Source organism: Dendropsophus ebraccatus, chromosome 5 (genome assembly GCF_027789765.1).
Source record: "Dendropsophus ebraccatus isolate aDenEbr1 chromosome 5, aDenEbr1.pat, whole genome shotgun sequence".
Classification (NCBI taxonomy): Eukaryota; Metazoa; Chordata; class Amphibia; order Anura; family Hylidae; genus Dendropsophus; species Dendropsophus ebraccatus.
In genome coordinates, this window is record NC_091458.1 from 36,184,471 (window position 1) to 36,205,635 (window position 21,165).

General features: G+C 43.0%; 1 protein-coding gene across 1 annotated transcript in view; it reads right to left on the reverse strand.

Moving 5' to 3' along the window:
* Positions 1-900: 900 nt before the first annotated feature.
* Positions 901-21,165, reverse strand: part of URAD (ureidoimidazoline (2-oxo-4-hydroxy-4-carboxy-5-) decarboxylase) — a 31,617-nt gene continuing 11,352 nt past the window's right edge. Inside the window, exon 2 of the mRNA XM_069972067.1 lies at positions 901-2,296. Coding sequence (XP_069828168.1) covers positions 1,941-2,296 — 356 coding nt within the window. The 3' untranslated portion in view covers positions 901-1,940. The remainder of the gene's footprint in view (positions 2,297-21,165) is intronic.

The following is a 21,165-nucleotide window of genomic DNA, read 5'->3' on the forward strand; positions in this document are numbered from 1 at the left end:
TCTTTGGAAAATGAAAGGTGGAATCTGATTGGTTGCTAGGGGCAAGTGAGCCAGTTTCACTTTACACCGTGTTTGATAAATCTCCCCCTATGTTTTTCCCTGGAAATGCAGATCTAGTTTAAAGAATGCTACCGCTGTGATAGCTGTATAAAAATGTCAAACCAATCAAAATACATGTGTACAAAGAAATTCCCGACACTCACCGCTCGATGCATCGAGCGGTAAGTAACGGAACTTCTTTGTATCTACGTTGTTAACATGCTGGTTGACTTGGAAACCAATCAGAATAGACTGCTATTGCAATAGACTGAAGGGGCAAGTACCCAGAGTAAAGGTCCTTTTACATGGGCTGGTTATTGGCAATGAGCATTCCAAAAACACTCACTGAGCCAATAATCGGTCTGTGTAAAAGTGATGGCGATCAGCCTAGAACTCCTTAATGGGATGAGGATAACTTGAGCTAGCTGGAATTGGAAGTCAGCATGTAGTGGTTGTGTATGGGCTTCCACTGACCTTGATCTGGCCGTGCCCAATGTTAAACACCCAACAATAAGTAATTTATGGAATTTTCTTTGTATATGTATTTTTGTTCTAATACGTTATATGACACTACAATGTTGTTACAGTCACAATGGTAAGTTGTCACCATGTTTATGTCACCTCATCAAGGTCTTGCTCCCTTCTCTTGCTTACTGTTTTTTATTAGTCAAGTAAAGGGATCTGCATGGGTTCAGTGACGACAACAACATAGTCTCTATGAGGTATGGGATGACAGCATATCAAAGGTTAAGTCGTGCTACCTTGCGGTCAAGGCGAAGTCAGACTATATGGTTGACAATCATGTAGGAATAATAAGGAAGACTCAGACACTAAACTGTTGTTAAACTTCAAGTCTCGAAGTTAAAAAAAAGCACACTTTTCATAGTGGGTTTATTCTAGTAGACATCAAAATAAAAATTCCTACATACTTATTTATGTGTATTTATGTGTACATTCTAGTCACTTGCAGGGACTTTGGTTATGTTGGTGACCAGGGTCTTAGCTGGGATTGAGGACACATACCATTTTGATATCACTTTTGTCAATGTCCATGTGCCCAGACTTTAGACACAATTTATGCTAGCTTCTGGGGTGCCCACTATTATATTTATATTATATTTATATTTATTTAAGGTTGTACAAATGTCAGAAAAATGCAAAAATATGCAATATTTTGCACACAATAAGGCAAAAGAAAACTGGCTTAACTTTACTCATATATGTAAACCTAGCCTACAGGCCCTATTACACGAAGCGAATATCTGCCCAATTAGGCAGATACAGTTGTGCTCAAAAGTTTACATATGCCAGAAAATTTTTTACTTTCTTTTCCTTTTTTCAGAGAATAGTTGACCTGTCATTGGCTACAGCAGAACAAAGTGAAGGTTCTGGAGTGGATATGTTAGTCTCCTGAGCTGAAGATTATTGAGCCACTCTGGGGAGATCTCAAGCTGCGTTCATACAGGACAGCCCAGGAATCTTCAGGAACTGGAGGCTTTTTGCCAAGAAGAATGGGCAGCTTTACCATCTGAGAAAATAAAGAGCCTCATCCACAACTACCACAAAAGACTTCAAGCTGTCATTGATGTTAGAGGGGGGATACACAATATTAAAAACTGGGGTGTGTAAACTTTTGATAAATTTGGCAGATAAATAGCTCATGTCATAGGGCCTTTAGCTCCCCTTCTGTACTTTTCAAAGATGTCAAAAACTCAAACTTGGATTAACAGTATACATCAATGCTCTTTTCTCGTACAATTAAAATGAGAACATAGTATTTCCTTTTAACAAGTTCTATCATTATTCCACGTCTATAATAAAACATGCAATTCTACAATGTCAGATCCTCTGACAAGATATTTCCCTATTATCCCCATATGAAGACGTCACTTTTCTATTAGTCATAGTTTGGTCGGCACCGGAGAACCTCTGCACCATATGTCTTGCAGTCTCACGTGACAGATCTTTTTAACCTCTTCAATGCCCTTGAGAAGTTCTGCAGATGGGTCGTTTTGAAGGCGAGTGGTCAACTCCTTCAATATTTTATCTTTGTCGGACATTTTTGCACATATTACAAAGGGAAACCCGAACTTCTGCTTGTACCGAGTGTTCAGGAGAGTCAGTCTCTCTTGTTCTCTAGAAGTAAGGGATGTGAGGCCGGCTTGTCTCTGCTCCTGCTGTGATTCCATTGTTAAGGTCCCGCTAGTCAGTTCTCTACCGGCCAGGTCAGGGTGACACCTCAAGATACCTTCTTTTCCTATATGGATAAATAAAACACAAAAAGAAATCAAAACTTTGTAAACTTTCTAAACTTCCAATAGGCTGTATTATTATCAATGGTTCTCCATATATTTTTCACACTCTCCAGTCCAGAGTAGGTTGGCCTTTAGTGAGTGCTACCAGCAAGGCCTTTGTTGGTAGGGTTGTGATTATATGGCAATAAAAGCATTTGGTCAGTACACAAGGTAACCAGGAGAATAATGCAATAAGCTTGTGGAATTTATGGCTTCCCTCAAGCAGGGACAAGATAAGAACTTGAGGATATTTCCAGTCTTTTCAAGCTGAGCCCTTCAAGGCTTTGATGTGTTTCAACCTACAGAGCAACTCCATTCTTATTCTGTTCTGTTGGGTGGCAAAGTCCCGGAACTATTGTTGGACGCTGGGAAATATTTGCTAAAGTAACTGTATGTTTTTTCACTGTCCCGTCTAAGAGGGGGTTGTTGATATCCTATTGTCTGACCAAGTGACCATTGTTGTCCTTGTTCACACTTCATTTTAGTTTTGCTTTCGACATAGTCCCCTAGTGATTGCTCAATATAACCTCAACATCATAACTTTTTTATTTGTGATTATATTTGCATCCATAAGGATAAGGTTTTAAGGGTATTTCATCCATATCTTCGCTTATCTCCTGGTCGAACCTGATCCTTTATATCCTTATTCGTGTGCCTGTATAGAATCTATGGGATTTGTGCATCACTTTGTCTAATTTCCTTGTAATACTTGTAAAATTAAATATATTTTGGTCAGTTTCCAGCACATTACGCGTTTTCTTACAATACTAAGTAAAGGCCCTACACGAAACGATTATTGGCCGTATTCGGACAATATCGGCCATTGTGCCGATAATTGTCTTGTGTAGTAGAAGACAACGATCAGCTGACATGAACAATGTAGGCTGATCGTTGTCTGTCATTGTCTTTCAACATTTTGAAAGACAAACGACCTAGATAGCAGCGATATGCTGCCATCGCTCCGTAGGAGCGGCGGCAGAAGACCGCTGCTATCTTCTATGGGCTGTCCGGACGATCAAGCGATCACCTGGGCAGCCCCCCCTCCCGCAGCTCCCCGCGATTCCATTACCAGTGATACATTATGGGCTCATAGGATATTCTGGACTGTGTATTTTTAATTCAAAATTCATGAACTTAAACATGTTATCCCAAGAATATGGCATAAGGATAAGGCATAACTAGGTGATCTTAGGGACTCCCACTGATTCTTTATGTGGCTTCCAGGCATTGCCAAGCACTAGACTTAAAGGGGTTATCCAGCATTAAAAAACACATGGCCACTTTCTTCCAGAGACAGCATGACTTGAGTTTTTCCAACGCTTAAATGTAAATGGAGTGGTGGCCAAGTGTGTGTGTATAGCTCCTTCATTTACTCAGGGGAACATTGCCCAACATTTCTGTGATCAGTGGAGGATCCCCATCGATCAGCTAATTTTCCTTAAAGGGTAACCTTTAACATCAGGATAATTCCTTTAAGCTTAAATCCAACCTGATTCAGGAAGCAGTGTCCATTACAGTGGTAAGAAAGTTGTAATTAAAAATAATGACAACCCATTTCCCATAGCCCTATTAGACAGGGACCCCCGGACCTGGCTCCCTATCTATCAGATTGAGTGTAGAGCTGCTGTGAAGAACAGTGGTCACTGTGGTGGACTTGGCCCATCCACATATAACATGGTCTTCCATTTATGTTACTGGGCTACTGCAAGGGAGCTGAATCTCCAGCCGCATCTAACAGCTGATTATTGGGGGTTTCTGAGGATGGACCTGTAGGTTTTATTTCATCATACAGTAGGTCTTAGGGTACAGAGACATTTGGTTATATGAAAGAAGATCTATGGTCATCTTAACACTTTCTAATGTGTGTTTATGGCGGCTGTCACAAGATTACAATAGGTAACTGTCATTGTAAAGTTGTTCATTTTAAACAACCTCTTAATAGGCTTATTGGGACCTGGTCTCCTAAATAAAGCCAAGTCACACCACTCCCTGCTATAGGCATATGTCAACTTCCATTACAATCATGGTTTGGGAAATCTATAAGGTACATGACAGGTGGAACAGAGAACAGGGTTTCTTTACAGTATAAACACTATGCATGTGGACACACAGTAGGATATTGTTAACCAAGATTATTTGCAAAGCTTTTCTTTTCTCACACTGGCCATAAACCTTAGGGCCCTATTCCACCGGACGATTATCGTTTGCATAATCGTTAACGATTAAAGATCTCAAACGACCGCTATGGCGAAAGACCTGAAAACGTTCACTCATTTCCATGGAACGATAATCGTTACTTATGATCGTATTTGCGATCATTTTTTCTTCGCTGTTTCTTGGCTATTGCGTTCGTATCTACTGCAAACGACCGAACGACATCTTATTCAATGCAAACGATTTGCGAACGTTTTGCGAACGAGCAACGATAAAAATAGGTCCAGGTCTTATGAAGCAATCAACGATTTCTCGTTCGGTCGTTAATCATTAACTGCATTTCAACCGAACGATTATCGTTTAGATTCTATCTATCTATCTATCTATCTATCTATCTATCTATCTATCGCAGACTATAATAATATTGTAATATAATGAATCCTGAGGCACCAAATAAAGCTCATGCAATGTCTATCTACCATCACCTTAGTATTCCACCAAACCCGACGTGTTTTGCACAGATACTTCATCAAGGCTGTCTCACTGGTAGAGCAGAGTGTTCCTGATAACAGTATCACATTGTAGGGTCCTATTAGAGGAGGCGATTTTTAACATTAACCAATAAACAATCGCAAATAAGAACTTTTGGGAATGACCTGAAATTGTTCACCATACACACAGAACGATAGTCCCTAGTTACGATTGTTACTACGATAGTTAACTCCTGATCCCAGCAAATGAGCCAACAGTGTGTACATACACAGAAGATTAGCGAATATTTAGTGAATGATTAACAATGATTTTATGGTCAACTAAAAAGAAGTGATCAACAACATTTTTTGATCGTTGCCTGCATACACACGGAGAGATTATCGTTTGAATTCGAATTATATAACGATGTAAAAGGGCCTTGGTGTTTGTTAGGAATCAGTCCTCACTTATCTTAGTCTAGTCCTGTCTAGTCCACACTGACAGCTTTTACCTGAACTGCAACTTTGTAGCAGATTTGTCTCTTACTTTCTATTACTGATAAAAGGCAGATATTGTAAAAAGGAAATGAAACAAATTATATAGAAAAGTGAAGGGGCTAGTCACAAATGGCAAATTTGTTACCAAATTTTACAGGTTTTTGTTAAAGGGAAGCTGTCACCCCCTGTGCTGGGATGAAGGCCACCCGACCCCCCGCTAGAGCCCTGGATACTTACCCCATTTCACCAAGTCCCGCGACAGAGATATCCTTGCTGGAAGTGGTGCGCGAGCGCTGCAGAGATGAGTCCGACGCCCATAGAGAATGACGGCTCCAATTATTCTCTATGGGCATCGGACCCATCTATGCAGCGTGCACGCTGGGATTCCAACAAGCATATCTCCATCCCGGCAACGGCTCCAGGAGCTGGACTTGGCAAGATGGGGTTAGTATCCGGGGCTCGGGCGGCCTTCACCCCGGCACGGGGGTGACAGGTTCCCTCTAAGGCTTTTATTTAAGATGCCCTTGATAGGATTTGAACCCAGGGCCCCAGTGCTGCAAGGTAACAGTGCTAACCACTGAGCCACTATGCTGCCCATGGTCTGTTCTAAAAAAAACAATATACACTGCCGATGTTCTGCTGGTAAGTCAGTGATAAAATCTGGGCAGAAAATGTCTAATATATATAGTATGTGTGAACCTACTCTTAATGAGGAAATACACCTTGAATAACTGACAGCCGAACAATCATACAGCCATTAGTTGACTCTCCCATCTGGCCCCTATCCTTCCCATACTCAGGAATGTTTAGCATGGCTGAGCGATCCTGTGTTCTCTATGAGGAGGGTTAGGGTTCATTTACACAGAAAGATTATCTGCCAAAGATTTGAAGCCAAAGCCAGAAACAGACTATAAACAGAGATCAGGTCATAAAGGAAAGCCTGAGATTTCTCCTCTTTTCAAATCCATTTCTGGCTTTGGCTTCAAATCTTTGGCAGATAATCTGTCAGATAATCTTTCTGTGTAAATGGACCCTTAGGAGCCAGAGTCAGGCTGCGGCTCATCTGTCCCAGAACAAAGGGGTCGACCAGTAATTTTCACCACCGACATCGTCTGTTGGTGGTCAGACGGGAGAGTCCCATACACCTTCTATTGCCAAAAGTATAAAGTGTATGGGGACCTTTACTCATCTTAATGGTCTTGTTTCTGCAGCAGGTGCACAGGTTTCTGTAAGTTGTATTCAGATGGATAGAAAAGTTGCTGAAATTTCTGCCATCTTTTGTGTGATAAATGTGAATATACCCTTGTAGAATTCAACATTACGTACGTAATTTTACATTATGAAATAAAAACGTGGCCCAGTGACATGTTAATAGTTTATTATAATGATGGGTTCGCTTTAAGCTTTATTAGCATAAACACTGGGAAAACAACTTTAAGGATAGTTAATCAAATAATGTTTTCTTTCAAACCAACTGGTGCAAGAAAGTGCCAGAGATTTGTAATTTACTTCCATTAAAAAGTCTCAAGTCTTCCAGTACTTATCAGCTGCTCTATGTCCTGCAGGAAATGGTATTATTTCCCATCTGGAGAGCAGGAGAGGTTTTCTATGGGGATTTGCTACTGCTCTGGACAGTTCCTGACATGGCCAGAGGTGGCAGCAGAGAGCACAGTGTCAGACTGAAGAGAATACACCACTTCCTGCAGGACATACAGCAGCTGATAAGTAGTGGAATACTTGAGATTTTTTAATAGAAGTAAGTTACAAATCTCTGGCACTTTATGGCACCAGTTGATATTAAAGAAAGAAAAAATTAGTGAACAACCCCTTTAAACCTTTAACAATTACAGAGAGAATAGCTCCTAGATTTGGGTTTGTATCCCAATAGACAAGGATGATATGATCTGCGTATACAAGACTAAGCTAGTAAAATGATTGACGCTGTCACAAGACCTCACCATTGCAAGGTAATATATAGGCAGTCTACCTTCATAGATAACTGAACAGATTTTTTGGGCTACATGGCGACTCTGCCGCACATGACAGACGTGTTATTTTTGCTATGGAGAATGGCTGTTGACATGCTTCGCTCGATAGTTTACTCACTGTAACTGTTCGTGCAATAAAAAAAGAAAAAAAAATTCTACAAACATATAAATGACTGGAAAACAACTAATTAAAGGGCAATGTACGAAGGAAATGGAAATGAAGGTTTCTCTGTTATTACACGCTTGGGTTGTACTCACTGCAGGGCGATCATGATAAACAGGATGCCTATGACTGCAATGTGCCTGGAGCCGCCTCATATTCCTCCCGACTGCTCTTTGAAATTCAGATTTAGACATAAGAGTATACACTTAGGATTGTCTGAAAGAATCCTGGGGCCCGCAGCACCAAAGACTGAGGGTGTCAACCCCTAGGTTATACAGGGTATTATAAATTGCAGATAGGGCTACCCTAAAATAGTGTATAGTGATCTGCCACATGGCTCCAGAAAACGTTTCCTCCTGCTGGATCTCCTAGGCTGTGAAAAGGCTTATTACAGTGTCAGACTCTGAGCATTGGCTGGACAGAGGGTTGAAAACAGGGATGGGGAACCTTCGGCCCTCCAGCTGTTGCAAAACTACAATTCCCATCATGCCTGGACAGCCAACGGCTGTCCAGGCATGATGGAAATTGCAGTTTTGCAACAGCTGGAGGGCCGAAGGTTCCCCTCCCTGGTTTATAACATTAGCGCTTCCATACAGAGAGAAGAGATGACCGGACAAAGTTCATTCCATTTAGTTTATCATCAGAAACATGGCTATTGAAGTCCAAAAAGACCTTGCTGAATTTACATTAAAGGAGAAGTCCAGTGAAAATTTTTATTAAAGTATGGTATTGCCCCCCAAAAGTTATACAAATCACCAATATACAGTTGTTACGGGAAATGCTTAAATGCTTTTTTCCCTGCACTTACTACTGCATCAAGGCTTCACTTCCTGGATAACATGGTGATGTCACTTCCTGGATAACATGGTGATGTCACTTCCTGGATAACATGGTGATGTCACTTCCTGGATAACATGGTGATGTCACGACCTGACTCCCAGAGCTGTGGCTGCTGGAGAGGATGATGGCAGAAGGGACACTGAGGGACACAGGGCACTGGAGGGACACTGATCATCCCCCTGCTATCATCCTCTCCAGCAGCCACAGCCCGCACAGCTCTGGGAGTCGGGTCGTGACATCACCATGTTATCCAGGAAGTGACATCACCATGTTATCCAGGAAGTGACATCACCATTTTATCCAGGAAGTGAGGCCTTGATGCAGTAGTAAGTGCAGGAAAAAAATCAGTTTATAAGCATTTCCCGTAATAAGTGTATATTGGGGATTTGTATAACTTTTGGGGGGCAATATAATACTTCAATAAAAATTTTCACCAGACTTCTCTTTCAAAATGAATACTGACTTGCCACATATAAATATTTAGGGCTTTAAATTTACTTGCCAGGAGGACCCCATAGCCTGCCCCCTATAGAAGTCAATCTTGTTGAGAGAAGACACTAGAATCTGTGCAAAAAAGTCACTTAAGATAGCCAAATGCTAGTTTAGCTGACAGCTGTTCCTCTTTATTAGAGATGATCGAACATGGGAAAATCTGAGGTTCTATAGAACTCGAACCTTGTCAAACCTTCCGCATTTGATTCCCGATGCCTTTTCGGTCCATGGGGAAGTAGGAGACAGCCCGGGTACCGCCTGGAATTCTGGGATTCAGCCTAGATAATAGGCTGTATCCCGGAATTCCAGGCGGGATCTGGGCTGTCTCCTCCTTCTCCACGGACAGGGAAGGCATCGGGAATCAGATGTGGAAGGTTCAACAAGGTTCAAGTTCTATAGAACCTAAGATTTTCCGCTGTTCGATCATCTCTATTCTCTATGCCACCTTACACAACCGCCCTAGGCTCTGTAATCGGCTTATCTCCTCTGAAAATAAACAGACCGATATTGAAATCTGGTCTATTCTATGTCTACAATGTTTTATTGCACTAATACATCTAACCTTAGCCATCCACCTTAGATAGCTGTTAGATAATAAATAAATGTTTAATTTCATGTTGGTTGGAAATTTGGGACATCCCCTTACATTAGGTAGTTGGCAGATCCCATTGAAATAGACAGGAATGGCCCATATTAATCACATCCGTATGATCAGCTCTTCAGACTGCATTGTAAGGGCCCTATTACACAGAGCGATAATCGGCCTAATCGACCAGATTCAGGCGATTATCGCTCTGTGTTATAGAGACAACGATCAGCTGATGAAACAAAGCCAGAAAAGACTGGAAATGTGGGCAGGGGATGTAAAGTGTTTTGGCAAAGGCTAGCGATGTCTGTGCAGCCCTTGCTAAACGATTATCAGGCTGTGTAATAGGCCCAATAAACAAGCGCCGATTAAGCTTGCTGCTTGTTTCCAGTATTGATCCGCCCATCAACGGTCCGTGTAATAGGACCCTAAGCCTTTCAAATCTTTCATAGTTCTGTACTCAAAAACAGCCTCTTCTCTACTGGAAGACACCTTGGTGACCAGTTGATGACAGCAGGTTAGGCAAATGGACCCCCAGTGATCAGTTGTGAATAGTGGAGGAAGCGTTGATCAGCCATACAGCCTGCAGAGGAAATTTTACAGCAGTATTATATACCTGGCAAATACTTGAATGTCCAACCATGTTGTGTCTGCAATCTCTCTTTATGAGGTCCATATATCCTAAGAGGCCATATGGATAAGGGGTGCCTTTATGAAACACCTTCTTTAATAGAAATTATTTTTTCAATAATTTGTAGGACATTTTATTAGAACAAAAGGCTGTATAACTGTCAGGACAGGGGAGGTAGGGACAAGACGACACCTGATGCTGAACCTGCCAACTGTCCCTACCTACTTGCCTCAAACGGCCCTGGGCGGCCGTGAACAACCACCAAGACGTTCCCTGTACTAGATACTTCCATAAGGCCCTGATACACTTTAGTGAAAAGTCAGCTTAGCCAGCTGATTTTAGAGGGTCATATCAACTCTCTAATGTGTATGGCAGCCTCTAGTGCTTAGCGGAGAGGACTAACTCTCTATCAGCAATCCCAGTCCAGTGTGGTTCTACTCTCGCTGCAGTGTATTCCAGCTGAGACTTGTGACAGTACAGTGCCAATCCTGCAATCCCAGTGTGGTTTTATTCCAATTCAGTGTGATTCCTTCTTTTTTTTTTTTGCAGGACAGTCCAGCTGAGACTTATAGTTCTACAGCGCTTAATATATTCCAATGCGCTATTGTTGTGTCTCTTTACCACGGCTGTGACTAGCATAACACCATAAGGGCCCTATGGTTACATGTCACATTTTACATTTTTAACTATGTATTATTGTTTTTTGTTGTTTTGTTCTTTCTAATATGTGTGTTTGTTAGTAATTATATTTATATCTCGGTTTTTACACTGACGCATTGATTCATGCTTTGAGATTTTCACTATTTTTACTTCTATTACCAATGTTAAATTGCTTTTTATTTGGAATATCAAGTAGACATTAGGTATATTGCCTGGACATCCAGGCTCCTCTCCCTTTTTTTTTTTTTTTTTTTTTTTGTTACTTAGGGTTGCCATTGCCTGAACTGCTTTTATTCTGTTCTTGTCATTTTGTGGAGTTTCACTTATCCACTTTCATTTCACATACCAATTTTTACCCATCTGCATACCTACACTAGCTTTAAGGTCTAGGCTTCTTTCTTTTATTCTCTGTTTGATATTTAGTGATCAGGGTAGTCACTGCCTAGTTGTGACCTCGGCCCCGGAGATTATATTGAGCTGCACCCACCGCCTTTACTGTCTTTAGGTTCTGAAACGTTCTTTGAACCTAAATACTCGGCATAAGTGTGGCCTTCACATATAATCTTATATAATCTTTTTATAATCTTCATTATAAAAATTTCCAAGTTAGGGCTGATCTAAGCTTTCCCAAGTTCTACCTCCGGCATCTTCCCCAATACAATTCATCCATTCATTACATTTGCTTCAATAAAAGTCTTTTAAACTTAAGCCCCTATTACACGGGGCGATTCTGAGGAGCAAACGAGCGCCGACCTGTCAGGTACAGCGCTCGCTTGCTCCTCGCTCCCTGCTCGCTGTTATACGGGTCAGCAGTGAGAGGGTAAGATCCGGGGGTGCGTTAGCCCATAAAAGATAGCGGCGGTCTGCTGCCGCTGCTTCTATTCAACGGAGCAGATCGCTGCTATCGGGATCATTGTTGTTTACACGTTGAAAGAAAACAATCGGTCAACATCGTGCAACATTGTGCATGTTGGCTGATCGTTGTCTTCTATTACACTATCGGCCGTACAGTCTGTATTGGCTGAATATGGACAATAATCCCTTCATGTAATAGGGCCTTTAGCAAAATGTAGTCAACAGATTTGTAAAAAGTCGCCCTCAGCACGCAGAACATTAGGGGAGATATCATGTGTGGTCGATTATGTTCAGATCTGGTTTGACCAGATTTGGAAAAACCTGAATGAGGAATCTATTGGCCATTTTCTGACTGGAATTTTTGTGTGATCCATCAGATGTAGATGAAATAAAGAGGACATAGGGAGGACATTCCAGACTGGCCTGTACAGTGAGGAGGACATGAATATGGAGTGCGGCCTCTCCTACAGGATGTTATCTTTGCTTTTCTTCCCTTTCATCCTCTCCAATTCTCCTCCTCTTTTGTGTGGCAAGGTACTTTCTCTTTATTCTCGGCCCTCTTCCCTGCTCCTCCTCTTCCTAATCTGTGACTGATTCTTTGGAAAGCCGCTCTTTGCTTTTTGTGCATCCCTAATGTGTGTTATTCAGCCTGCTGGCAACACCTTCCTGCAATTGATGGAATGAATGAATAGCAAGGGCAGAAAAAAGTTCAGCGAAACAGACGTTGACCTAGAGCCAGGTCAGTTTGTCAAGGTCTTCTGGGTGGAAAATTGATTCGAACCTAAATATTTATTTATCAGCTGCACTACTAGGGATTAGAAGGAATTGGCCATTGATAAGAACAGAAAAGGGACTCTTGTTTGTTTCTGTTGACCAACTAGGGGGGGGTTGGAGACCGGATTACAAGGCATATAGTGGATTTAGGCATCCATTTATTTCCCTATTCGTATATAGCACCAAAATATTTTGCAGCACTGTACAGAGATTGTCCCCATTCACATCAGTACCAGTCACAAATCTAATTTCCCAAGCTCATATATACAGGTAAGTCTGCGTTTTTGCAGTCCGTTGTTTTTTTTTTTTTTTTCATAAAACGGATGAAAAAAACTATGAAAAAACAGATGCATTTGTGTGCATCCGTTTTGATCTTTTTTTTTCCATTGGATTCCATTATTTAAAATAAAGGACCAAAAAATTGATCAAAACGCATCCATTTTTTTATTCTACACAAACATGTGGTCGACTATGTTTTTGTGTACGTTAAAAAAAAAAAAATCAATTTTTTCACCCATTTTTTTTTTTTGCAAGAAATGGATGAAAAAAGAATTGCAAAAATGCAATGCGAACCCAGCCTAAGGGATAATGGCAAAAATAATCAGGAATCAATTTTCTTATTAAATCTTTAGGTAATGTTTCCACATAGTATTTTGGGTAAATGCCCCCCAAATCAGTATTTTTTCTATTGAGGCTTACCAAAAATGATAGTAAACAAAATACAACAAAAAAAAAAGTTTAGAAATAAGCAAAATCCTAAAAAAAAGAAAAAAAAAAAGTAAATCTATAATTTCAGCAGTTTTTTTTAAAATAAGAAAAGATTTTTTTATTTTATTAAGGTTGGTGATCAAAAAGTTAACACATCTGGTTAGAGGACAAGTCACAGTGTCAGCAAAGAGAGTCTCTAAACAAATGTGTAACAGTCTCTAGTCGGATACATGCAAATGTCAGAAAGGGCCTTGGACGGTCTCTGAGTAAAGGGCCTTTTACATAGTCCGATTACTAGCCAGGAGCATTGCTAAATAATCGGCCCGTGTAAAAGTAACAGTGATCAGCTGAGGAACGGGAAAATGCCAGATCCTCGGCGGACATCTTTTCGATTGCAGTAAAATTTATAGTGATCAGTCACACATCTTCCTTTGTGAACAGGAGATCTGTGGCCAATAGCAAAGGGAAACTGACAGCACACATGTGTGTATATCTGTGCTGTCAGTTTCCAGATCACACACTCTGGTACTCCTATCCTGCTCTCTCATCAGGCCCCCGCCTCCTCCAGAATGATCGACAGCTAGAGGAGGCAGGGACAGAGAGCGGGATGCCAGATCACACAGCAGTGTACTAGATATGTGTGCACAGCTGGTGATCTGACAGCCCAGATATATATGCATATCCATGCTGTCAGTTTTCATTGCCACATGAAAGATACAAGAATACAAGATTCGTTTAAGCAGCCTGCTTGCTCGATTTGTTGTGCCATTCAAAGGCACTGCAAAAGAGTACCTTACTCAATGGCGTAGCTACCGCGGTCGCGGCGGTCGCCGCCGTGACCGGGCCCGCCACGAAGGGGGGCCCCCAGGGCCCCGCGAGGCCCTCCCGATCAATCACTCTTTTGACCGCAAGCATTGTTTTGCTTGCGGTCACAAGAGTCCGGCTCCGTCTTCCCCCGGCTGCTGCGCGGCTGCCGGGGGTGTCGCGTCTTATCCCCGGCAGCGCGCGCATCCCCAGAGCTCCCTGCGCGCCTTGGGCCCTGACTTCCGGTTCCGGCGCGCAGGAAGTTCTGGGATGCGCGCGCTGCCGGGGATAAGACGCGACACCCCCGGCAGCCGGGGACAGACCGAAGGAGTGAGGATCAACGTGGGAGCGCGTTGTCAGGTGAGTTAAGTTTTGTTTTGTATCAGCCTGCAGGGTGGGGGGAAAGAGGGGGGCATCTATGAGGGTGGGGGGAAAGAAGGGGGCATCTATGAGGGTGGGGGGGGGGGGAGAGGGGGGCATCTATGAGGGTGGGGGGAAAGAGGACCATCTATGAGGGTGGGGGGGAAGGAGGGGACCATCTATGAGGGTGGGGGGAAGGAGGGGGGCATCTATGAGGGTGGGGGGAAAGTGGGGGGCATCTATGAGGGTGGGGGGAAAGAGGGGGGCATCTATTAGGGTGGGGGGAAGGAGGGGGGCATCTATGAGAGTGAGGGGAAAGAGGATTATCTATGAGGATGGGGGGAAGGAGGGGGGCATCTATGAGGGTGTGGGGGGGAAAGAGGACCATCTATGAGGGAGGGGGGGAAGAGGGGGCCATCTATGAGGGTGGGTGAGGAGAGAGGGGGCCATCTTTAAGGGAGGGGGTAGAGGGGGCCATCTATAAGGAGGGGGGAGAGGAGGCCATCTATAAGGGAGGGGGTAGAGGGGGCCATCTGTAAGGTGGGGGGAGAGGAGGCCATCTATAAGGGAGGGGGTAGAGGGGGCCATCTGTAAGGAGGGGGAGAGGAGGCCATCTATAAGAGGGGGAGGGGGGAGAGGGGGCCATCTATAAGGAGGGCAACATGGGGGGAGAGGGGCCATCTATTTTGGGGGGCAACATAGGGGGAGAGGGAATACACAGAGGGGGGCATATATTATTAGGGGGTCACATAGTGTCAGGGCTACCCACTAAATGAGGGTGTAAAGGGGCCAATACAGATGTGCAGCTTGTATAGAGATGAGGATGGTGCCAGAGTGAGGAGCCTAATATGTCTGTCTGGCAGATTCTGTGGATTCGTGGCTCGGAGAAGTTCTCATAACGGCCCAGGACGGATGGAGAAGATGAAAAGGAAAGAACTCCGATCAGAAAAGACGTCCCCTGTGAGTCACCTGATATAACTGCACTGTAATGTATATGGTGTACAGGACCTGTGTAGAGCTGGGGCCACCTTTATATGACTGGATGAGGTGATTTAGTATACTGGATTTGGTCAGTAACAATATGGTGGTGATGGTAGTGGTTGTGGTGTGACGGTAATGTTTCCTTCCTATATACTGGTATTACTGGTAATATTGGTCTCAGTATACAAGATTTGGTCGGTAACAGTATGGCGGTAATATGTACGGTGATAATACTTTCTCTTCCAATATGCTGGTGTTATTGGTAATATCTGTCTTGGTGTATATATATATATATATATATATATAGACACACCAATAGCATCACTTGGTCGTGAAAGGAAGGGGGGGGGCCCAAGTTGGCCTCTCGCACCAGGGCCCAGGAGACGTTAGCTACGCCCCTGACCTCACTAGTCATCTTTTATCCATCATTTGCAATAGCCTGTCTATAGCAGCACCAGTACACGTTTCATCGGGCCTGATCCAAGGTGGCAGCACCTGTCCTCAGTTTGGGTGTGGGTGTTGCAGCTCACTTCCATTAAAGTGAATGGAGCTGAATTGTAATACCACACACAACCTGTGGATAGGAGTGGCGCTGTTTTTGTAAGAAAGTAGCTGTGTTATTTCTAATCCTCTTAAAGCCTTGACCCAAACCGATCAAAACTTTTCACATGTCTGTGTGATATATTAAGGGCGCAGTAACGCGCCGTAGTCATAATGTTAGTAGATAGCTATGGAACCTGCAGCCATTACATTGTCCTCATGTCAGTCCATAGTCCCTGTGGTGAAACGTAAATAATTCTAGGAAGACACACTAGCTCTCCTCCTCCAGAGGGAAGAAAACTGTCTCTCTAGCGCCACCTATAACAGCAAGAAAGTGGAGCTAGATCTCAGAAATGAGTAAAATCCCTACTGCACGCTTTGGTTCAAAGTAACACAGTGACACAGGACGCAGACAGGCATTAGGGTGTTTATTGCTGAATGCACAAAGGTTAATCACTGGTTATTTGTTAGCAAGTAACCTGTCTAGTCAGAGCAGATTCTTAACCCTCCAAGAACCACAAACCAGCCATGTACGGTGGTGCCTGAATTGTAGTTGGGGAAACAATGAATTACATTCTTTTGGATAATTTAGGAGGATTTCCATTGAGGAAGGTTTCCTAATACTAGCAAATTATTATTATTATTATTATTCAAAAAATAATTGCAGGCAACGATTAAAAAATGGTTTGTGTGTCGTTGATTTAGATCTGACCCTAAAATAATCATAAATTGTTCGCTAATCATTTGCTGTAATTCCTTATTTGTTCACTAATCAGTGTTATGCTACGTTTACACGGAGCGATAATTCGCCCAATTGATCGTTAAACGATTTTGAAGAAACAATTATTTTTTTTTTATAACGATCAGCGTTTAGACGAAGAAAAATCGTTAGAAAAAATTGTTAGAAAAATTGTTATTGTGATCGTTTTTTAAGATCACTTAAGCCCATCTCACACATAGGGTGAATCTTTGAAAGACTGTTTACACGAAGCGATCTGCGATTTTTTAGCGAACGACCAACAACGTTTTGAGCACTTTCTTTTCCTCAGGCTTGTCCTTTTCCTATTTTCAACGACTATTTGAGAACACGTTGAAAGATCACAATGAACGATTTCTCGCTCGTCGCTTGATCAATCTCTGTGTTTACACGGAACCATTATCGCTCAAATGTGATTGTTATCAACGATAATCGTTCCGTGTAAACGCAGCATAATTCCAAATCGTTGCTTCTTTTGCTGAGATCAGATGGAGTAAACTATGATTGTAACCATTGTAACTAATGACTATTGTTCTGTGTAACGTGGTGAGCGGTTTCAGGTTACCGATAAACAACCTCTTTGCGATCGTTTATCGTTAATCATCGCTTGGTCTAATAGGACCCTTATCGAAAAATCGTTTGTGTGTCATTGATCGTGGATTTAGATCTGACCCTAAAATCATGGTTAATTGCTTGCTATTCGTTCGCTGTAATACCACATTCATTCGCTAATCGTTCAGTGTAATGGTCCATTTACACGGAGCGATAATTCGTTCAATCGATCGTTTTTACGTTTTTGAAGCAAAGATTTGGTTTTTATAAAGATCAGCATTTAGACTAATAAATCGTTAGAAAAATTGTTAGAAAATTCGTTAGAAAAATCGCTATTGCAATAGTTTTTAAGATCGCTTAAACCCATCTCACACATAGGGTGAATCTTTGGAGGTTTAGGGCCTCTTCCACGGGAGCGATAATCGGCCCAATTCGGACGATTGTCGCTCGGTGGAATAGAGAAAATGATCAGCCGATGATCGTGTCATCGGCTGATCGTTTATTTAGAGCCAGACGTAAAATCATCGGTCCCCCACCGCACATCGCTACAGTGGAATAGCGGTGCGTGGCGCGACCGACGATTTGAGTAGCGCAGCATACATTACCTAGCAGGGCTTCTCCTCCTCTCCGTCTTCCTCCCCGGGTCCCGCGGCACAGCATCAGCAGCATGAGCAGTCAGACCGCTTAGCCAATCACAGGCCAGGACCGCCGCGGCCAGTGATTGGCTGAACGGTCTGACAGCTCAGTCAGGCCGCTCCGGAGCTGCTAATGCGCTGTGGGACCTGGGGAGGAAGACGGAACGGAGGAGAAGCCCTGCCAGGTAATGAATGGTGCAAGAGCTGCAAGGACATCGGTAACGATGTCCCTGGAGCCCTCGCTCAACGATCATCGGGCCGTGGAATAGGCCCATTAAACGAGCGCCGATCTAGCAGATCGGCGATCGTTTACGTCGTTGATCGGGCCCCCATCGGCCCGTGAACTAGAACCCTTACACAAAGCGATCTACTAATTTTTAGCGAACGACCAAAGACAATTTAAGAACATGTTGAAAGATCAAAATTAACGATTTCTCGCTCGTCGCTTGATCGTACGCTGTGTTTACACGAGACGATTATCGCTCAATTGCGATCGCTATTGCGAAAATTGGAGCGATAATCGTTTCGTGTAAATGCATTCTCTGCCCCAACAAATGTCAAGAAAACGTGGGATCTGTCGTCCTGTTGATCCTCTGGCAGATTAACGAAGCTTTACCCCCTTCTATCCATTCCATGTATGAATACTTGGCCAAGCTCCTACGTATGGCTTGTCTGAAGGAGAATGTGCAGCTAGCAGCTTATGAATGCATATGGCCGACATTACCCAGAACCATCCCCTGCAAGCTTGTGTGGGTCTCCCTGACCATATTATGGACCATCACATTACTGAGACGTTGTGTAAATTGTTTGCTTTTATGTACTACATTAGACATTAACAATTATAACATATCCTGTACAATGTTGCTGTTACTGTAATTTCCATGTACATATTCACACAGAGGGCAATGAACCATATATCCCATCAGGCCTCAGCCTCGATCAGTAAGTAAGTGGCCGGTCACAATCAATTTTATGGCAGCACTTACACTGGATCAGCGCAGAGTGTAACCGGCAAGAGGACATCCAGAAAACATTAACTTAAGTAATTGCCGGGATGTAATCAATTGTTGGTAATGGATACAATTAGCCAGAGCAACGACAACACCTGTCAGCCTGGTTATAGCCCCCACCCCCCTATTATACACGTCAGTACCCCACAAGAGTTCTATGCTAGTGGGCCAACTGTACACAGCTCATTGACCTCTATGCAGATGTTGTACCTGGGAATACCCTCATGGATGATGACAACATACTGTACAGGATCTATGCACTTAAACATTGGGTCATAGTTATATAAAGACTTAAGGCCCTATTACACAAAACAATTATCAAACTACACCAAAACTGAAAAGGGAAGCCCACAAAAATAATAAAAACGACATGGATCCTCGCTTAATTCATAGAAAATATCAAGTTTATCACATCAATCACAGAAAAAACAACATTTAAAAACAAAACCCGGGCAGGTGGGAGACCAAGTTGCTGGGACAAGATATTTAAAGTGCCAGTGCATCCATATCAATAATCTTGTAAACCATATGTAGACATTCGTACTGCATAAGGTGCAAGGAAATAAAGTGCAAGCGCCTGCTGCTACAGTACGATGATCGTAACAATGCATATACCAACAAATATGTACGGATGCAAGATACTATTACCGGTATGTAATACAGGTCCCAGTCCACTGGCCACCCACCTCACACTCCAACGCCGTTTCACACCGCTTTGTCACACCCTAACGTAGAGGTGCGAAATAGAGTTGGAGTGTGAGGTGGGTGGCCAGTGGACTGTGGGCTTTCCTTTTCAGTTTTGGTGTAGTTTGATCATATGGGGGATTAGGGAGCATATACGAGGAAGATAAATATTGTTTTGATCCTAGGTTATATAGGTGTTTTAACAAAACCATTATCGTCCGTATTCGGCCAATATTGGCCTTGCGGCCGAAGATCGTCTGGTGTAATAGCAGGCAACGATCAGCTGACATGAACGATGTTGGCTGATCGTTGTCTGCCATTGTCTTTTAACATGTTGAAAGACAAACAACTAATATAGCAGCGATCTGCTGCCGTTGATCCATGTAATAGGAGTGGTGGCAGCAGACCGCTGCTATATTCTATGGGCTGTCTGGATGATCTAGTGCCTACTTCCCCGGCTGTCCCCCACCACTGACTGGCTGGGCGGGGCTGACATATCACCCCCATGGTCCCCGCTCAGGCCAGAAGCCAACTGGGGGGCCTGGGATCGGAGCGGAAAACAGCAGACCCCTGCATTGTAGCCAGGGAGGTAGGTGCATGTTGTAATGTTTAGCCCCCTCCTCCGCGGCTCTTCTGAAGAAATGTCAGAGCCCAGATTTCTCCTTTAATTTAGTGCCCTACTACACGGAAGGATAATCATACGGAAAATCGTTATATCGTTCAAATTTAAATGATAATTGTTCCGTGTAATTGCAGGCAACATTCAAAAAATCGTTGTGTGTTGTTGATCGTTGATTTAGATCTGACCCTAAAATCATCATAAATCATTCGCTAATCGTTTGCTGTAGTTCCGCATTCGTTCAGTGTAATTCATTCAGTGTTATTTCACATTGTACGCTCTTTTGCTGGGATCAGATGGAGTAAACAATCGTAGTAACGATTGGAACTAACGACTATCGTTCTGTGTAATATGGTAAACGATTTCAGGTCAACGATAAACGTTCTGGCTTGCCATCGTTTATAGTTAATCCTTAAAAATCGCTTTGTCTAATAGGACCCTTCGTGTGATTATAGGATTGTGTATCCTCTTGGCTGATGGCAGGGTTCTCCAACATCGAAAAACAAATAGCGCACCAAGAAGGAGTTATGGGAATGGAATGAAACTTTCTATGTCTGACTGCAATGATGATATATGGAAGTGATTACAATATTTAAGGGAAAGGATAATTTTTATTAGGAAAAAATGTACAATTACAATGAGGCTCTAGTTCCCTGCAGCTTGGATACAAGATGAGATACAGTTGGGCATGGAGGATACAGGTTACCTATAGGACGTTTGCCCACAGATGTTATAGCTGGGCCTGTGGATCCTGCATACTTTCAGGTTGCTACAGCTGGTATTATAAATGCTCATTTGGTGATAAATCTGGTGATCAGGTCCCCTAGGAGGTGTCACAATGTAGCAGAGATGTTCCTAGGGAGCCTTTGCTGTGTATGGGTGACCAATATCCTGCAGAAAAATGGCAGGTGGCTGCAGGATGTCCTGTATATATCACTGAGCTGCTAGTGTCTCTTGTATCACTACTAGGGGTGACTGGCTGTCAATGCGATGGCTCTCCAGATCATCACACCAGCAGGGGGCAGTGTATGACTCCACAGCACAGGCAGGATTAAAGAGTGCACCTTACTA